The sequence below is a fragment of the Sinocyclocheilus grahami genome, unplaced genomic scaffold (genome assembly GCF_001515645.1).
Source record: "Sinocyclocheilus grahami isolate Dianchi unplaced genomic scaffold, SAMN03320097.WGS_v1.1 scaffold1039.1, whole genome shotgun sequence".
In the NCBI taxonomy this organism is placed as follows: Eukaryota; Metazoa; Chordata; class Actinopteri; order Cypriniformes; family Cyprinidae; genus Sinocyclocheilus; species Sinocyclocheilus grahami.
In genome coordinates, this window is record NW_015506218.1 from 256,501 (window position 1) to 260,948 (window position 4,448).

At 37.9% G+C, this 4,448-nt stretch overlaps 1 protein-coding gene across 1 annotated transcript in view; it reads left to right on the plus strand.

Annotated features, from left to right (window-relative positions):
* The window catches only part of LOC107566000 (sodium- and chloride-dependent creatine transporter 1-like), a 34,334-nt gene extending 32,227 nt beyond the window's left edge, over nt 1–2,107 (plus strand). Inside the window, exons 12-14 of the mRNA XM_016251347.1 lie at nt 879–979; nt 1,064–1,234; nt 1,502–2,107. Of these exons, the coding sequence (XP_016106833.1) occupies nt 879–979; nt 1,064–1,234; nt 1,502–1,633 (404 nt within the window). The 3' untranslated portion in view covers nt 1,634–2,107. The remainder of the gene's footprint in view (nt 1–878; nt 980–1,063; nt 1,235–1,501) is intronic.
* Nucleotides 2,108–4,448: the final 2,341 nt, after the last annotated feature.

A 4,448-nucleotide genomic window follows, 5' to 3' on the forward strand; every position in this document is an offset into this window, starting at 1 on the left:
TATATATATATATATATATATGTACAATTTTAAAATAAAAACTAAAATAAAACTTTTATTAAAAAACTTGCAAGTAAACACAATATTTTAGTTAGTATTTTTTTTGTATGTGACATGACCATTCTATTTATTTTTTTTTTTTAGTTTTTTTTTTTATTTAGTTTTCATTTTTGTATTTTCTGTTTTCATTTTATTTTTAGCTAAAGGTTTAGTAATTTTGTTGTGTTTTGACAATTTTTATTAATTTTATTTTTTAGCTATTTTAGTACATCAAGTTAAACTAAATGAAAATTAGAAATGATGTTTTGGCAACTAGATGAGAAAAGTTAATTAATAAAAAACGTAATATATATATTTTTTTGGCATAAAAACTTGACAGATTTATTTAAACGTTAAACACTGAAGAACAGTAAAAAAATTATAATGCATATGTTATATAGTATATTGCACATTTAGCTAATTGCTCCTCTCCAGAGTTCATGTCTAGTTTTTATTTATTTATTATATATATAATTTTATTTATAACAGTTTTTATATAAACGTAATATTTATTTTATTTCAAGTAACATTTTTTTTATGGTTTTATTATTAGTCGACTACAATAACCTTGTCGCGAATATACAAATATATGTTAAATTACTGAAATACTAATTTAAAATCTCACGCATACTTGAAGTAAATATATACACTGAAGGGGTTCGGCTACCAAAAAGGTTTGGGAACCCCTGGTTTATATTAATATTCTCTCATGCCAACAAGGATACTGATTCAGGAACATGTCACATCTGGGGAAATCACGGTGAGCATGCAGATACACATTTAGAGTCTTTGTGTTAATCCAGAAACACCTCACTCTCATTCTCTGACTCTCTCTGAAGGTGCGGATCGCTTCATGGACAACGTGGCCTGTATGATCGGCTATCGTCCTCTGCCGTATATGAAGTGGTGCTGGTCTTACGTCACTCCGGTAGTGTGTATGGTGGGTTTTTCCATGCAATAATGGATCAGCATGGTGTTTCATATTCTTGAGAGGGTATTAAAAGGTTGTTTGTGTGTTTTGCAGGCTGTTTTCTTGTTTCATGTGGTCAACTACAAGCGATTAGTGTATAATGCGGTGTATGTGTACCCGTGGTGGGGTGAGGTGCTGGGCTGTTTTCTCGCGCTCTCATCCATGCTTTGCATTCCTCTCACCGTCCTCTACAAACTGCTGCACTGCAAAGGCTCTCTCATGGAGGTACGACTGTCATGTGTGTGTGTGTGTTGCTACTTTGCTCATCATGCAAAAAACTAGCATATCAAGCTAAAAGCTACTCATGGTTTGATGTAGTTTTAATGGTAAGTAGAAAACTTTTATTTTGATTATTTTAGTTTTATTTACCGATAATAACTCATTTGATGCCAAACGACTTCTAGTTACTCACCAATAGTTGAATGAATCTCTGGTCTGTTGTTGTATACAGTGATGTTCAGTATGTGTGACTCTGTGTTTCTCTCGGTTCAGCGTTGGCAGCATCTGACAACACCTATCTGGGGTCGACATCACCTTGAGTTCCTTCCACATGAGAATGAAGCCAGACTTCTACCAAAGGCAGAAGAGAATAAAAACACACTGTTATATGAAAGTGTCATTTAATATCCTGGCCAGCACTGTAAAATGATCCGATACAGACAACACGGCCCTGCACAAACACACACACACACACACACACACACACACACAGCGGTGTTCGCTCTGTCATGATCAAGAGAATCATTCAAGTCAAATCCATACTACACAGCAGAGCCACCTATATGCCATTAACATACGCAGTGTCATCCCACTAAAGCACTTCAGCCACACCAGAGCCTGCGCATCTTAACTGTCATGCAGTAATAATGCTGATTTTGTCCAAGCGCTCTTCTCTCAGTGAGAAGGCCTCAGGCGCACAAGACAAGCTCATCATGCATGCATGCATGCTTGTGTTTGACTGACCGTTATCTGCCTAGTGTGCTGATGTTGTTCAGTATTATGTCTTTGTGTTTGTGTTTGTTACATCGCACTGAGATCTTACAGCAGTGTTGTGGAGCAGAGGGTGGGTTCATTATTTAATTATTAAACCCATTTTCAGACCAAAATTATATTGTGTGCATTTATTTGGTTTGGTAAAACCATTATGCAAATCATCAAATAATTTTCAAAATAATATTTAAGAATGTTTGTCAAATACAAAACTTTGAATATTTAAAATATATGAAAATATAAAGAAATTTACAGTGTAAAGATGAAAATATTTATATACGTTACTGTTCCAAGTTTGGGGGTGGTAAGATTTTTTTTATTGTTTCTGAAAGAAGTCTCATTCTCAGCAAGGCTGCATTTATTTGATAAAAAATACAGTAAAATTTGTCATGTGCAATGTTATTACAATTTAAAATAACTCGTTTTCTATGTTAATATATTTTAAAATGTAATTTATTCCTGTGATCAAAGCTGAGTTTTTTATTTTAATATGCTGATTTACTGCTCAAGAAACATTTCTGATTATCATCAATGTTGAAGACAGTTGTGCTGCTTCATATTTTTGTGGAAACCATGATACATTTTTTAAATAGCTCAAAAGTACAGCATTTATTTAAAACAGAAATATTTTGTAGCATTTTATATATCATTGTAGTCACTTCTGATCAATTTAATGCATCCTCGCTGAAAAGTATTCAACTTTTTTTATATTACATAATAAAAAATGAGTGTATCAGTGTACTATGTAATTTATGTAATAATCACCTGTAATCAGGATCTTCCTCGTTCATTTGTAATTATTAGGGCCTGAGCACCGATGGTGTGAGGACCCTCCGTTTCTTCTTCTTCAAAGTAAATCGCATTTTTGAGGGCCTAAACATGCTCCAAAACTCATGAAACTGCGCACACACATCAGAACTGGCGAAAATTTACAAGCTCGAGCTATGTTTCACGACACGTACACGTACGAAACTCGGTACACACATGTAACACACCAATACCTACAAAAAAAACTCCTGGTTCAAAATCTGAAACCCAACAGGAAGTCCGTTATTTTGAATTTTTTTGTATGATTTTTGGGCAGTTTTTGTCATTTTCAGGCCTCGTACTTTAATGAACTCCTAGATTTTTAATCGGATCATCTTCAAATTTGCTGAGTGTAATCATAAGGCCTTTGTCATGCTAATTTGCGAAGATCTTGAGTTCCCTGTCATAGGTTCACTTCAATGCTGCGATGACGTCATCACTATGGGAACACCTCCGGTGTGACGAATGTCTGAAGCCCTTATACCATCACGCCAATTTGTTGGCCAATAGCGCTTAGCACCGCCCTGAGCATGCTCATATATGCATGCTGCATGCTATTTCATCAGATTTGAATTCCTTCATCTGTTGCCTGTCGGAAAGAGATTCTTGTGTTCTAAGCCATCTGTTTATATAGAGCAGTTTACTCCTCTAAGGCGGACACAATGAGTTTTCCGGTATGTATGGATGCATGTTACACGGACTCACGAGGAAACAGGTAGGAAGACCACTTTGCGGCCTTTATCTATTGCTGTATCCGTGATATCTGTGTTTGTGAGTAAGTTGCGCTCTGGGCTCGCTCTCTTTCTGAGGAAGGAGAGATGTTCATTGAACCCCCGCTGTTCCAGTTCTGCGGTTGCCGAGACACCGCACGAGCTCGACGCTTGGGGTGACGGCGATGAGCTCGAGTGTACGGAGAGTGAGAGAACAGAATGAATCCCCTTCTCTCTCGCTCTTCTTCCCCGGACCGCGTGCGTTCGTCAGAAGAGGGCCTCGTGAGTCAGGCGGTTAGTCAAATCTGATTCCCGCTCCGGAAGCTCCTAATCGATTCTTTCGGCTGTGGATTAGATGATGCATACTCTACAGCAGCCTCGGGCTCTCGAGCTCACAGGTGACACAAGCTGTAGATACACGCTATTGGTTAAGGGGCGAGCGTACTGATATAAAATCAGTAAGTTGATTCTTGTAAAGACTGACTACTTCCCTCAGCTCCGCTGCTGCATCGAGCTGAAACAAGTGGAAGAGCTCATGTGCTTCAGAGTATTCTTATAGCAAGCTATAACAGTGAGCTGGCGGTTTTTCCCCTCTCTCTCTAACGTTACCTGCTGCGCTGCACTGATGCAGTCACATTCATTTGATGTGGTGCTTACGCTTCCAACTCTTGTTCGTGTACTGTTTTTAGACACAGACTCTGAGGAGTCATGCAGCAGATATTTTGCCGTGCACCATGGTCTTGGCTCTTCATGCTACCGAGCGTTGGTCTACCCGAGTAATATAATATTTCTTTCAGCTCTGCTGCGTTGAGCTGAAGCATTAAGTGGCAAGCTGTTTTAACATTAATGTTATAATGGCTCAGGTTGTAGAGTTGAGCAGACTGGTTTTCCTATCACTCTCTCTCTACTTCTGCGCTGCACTAATGCAGGCA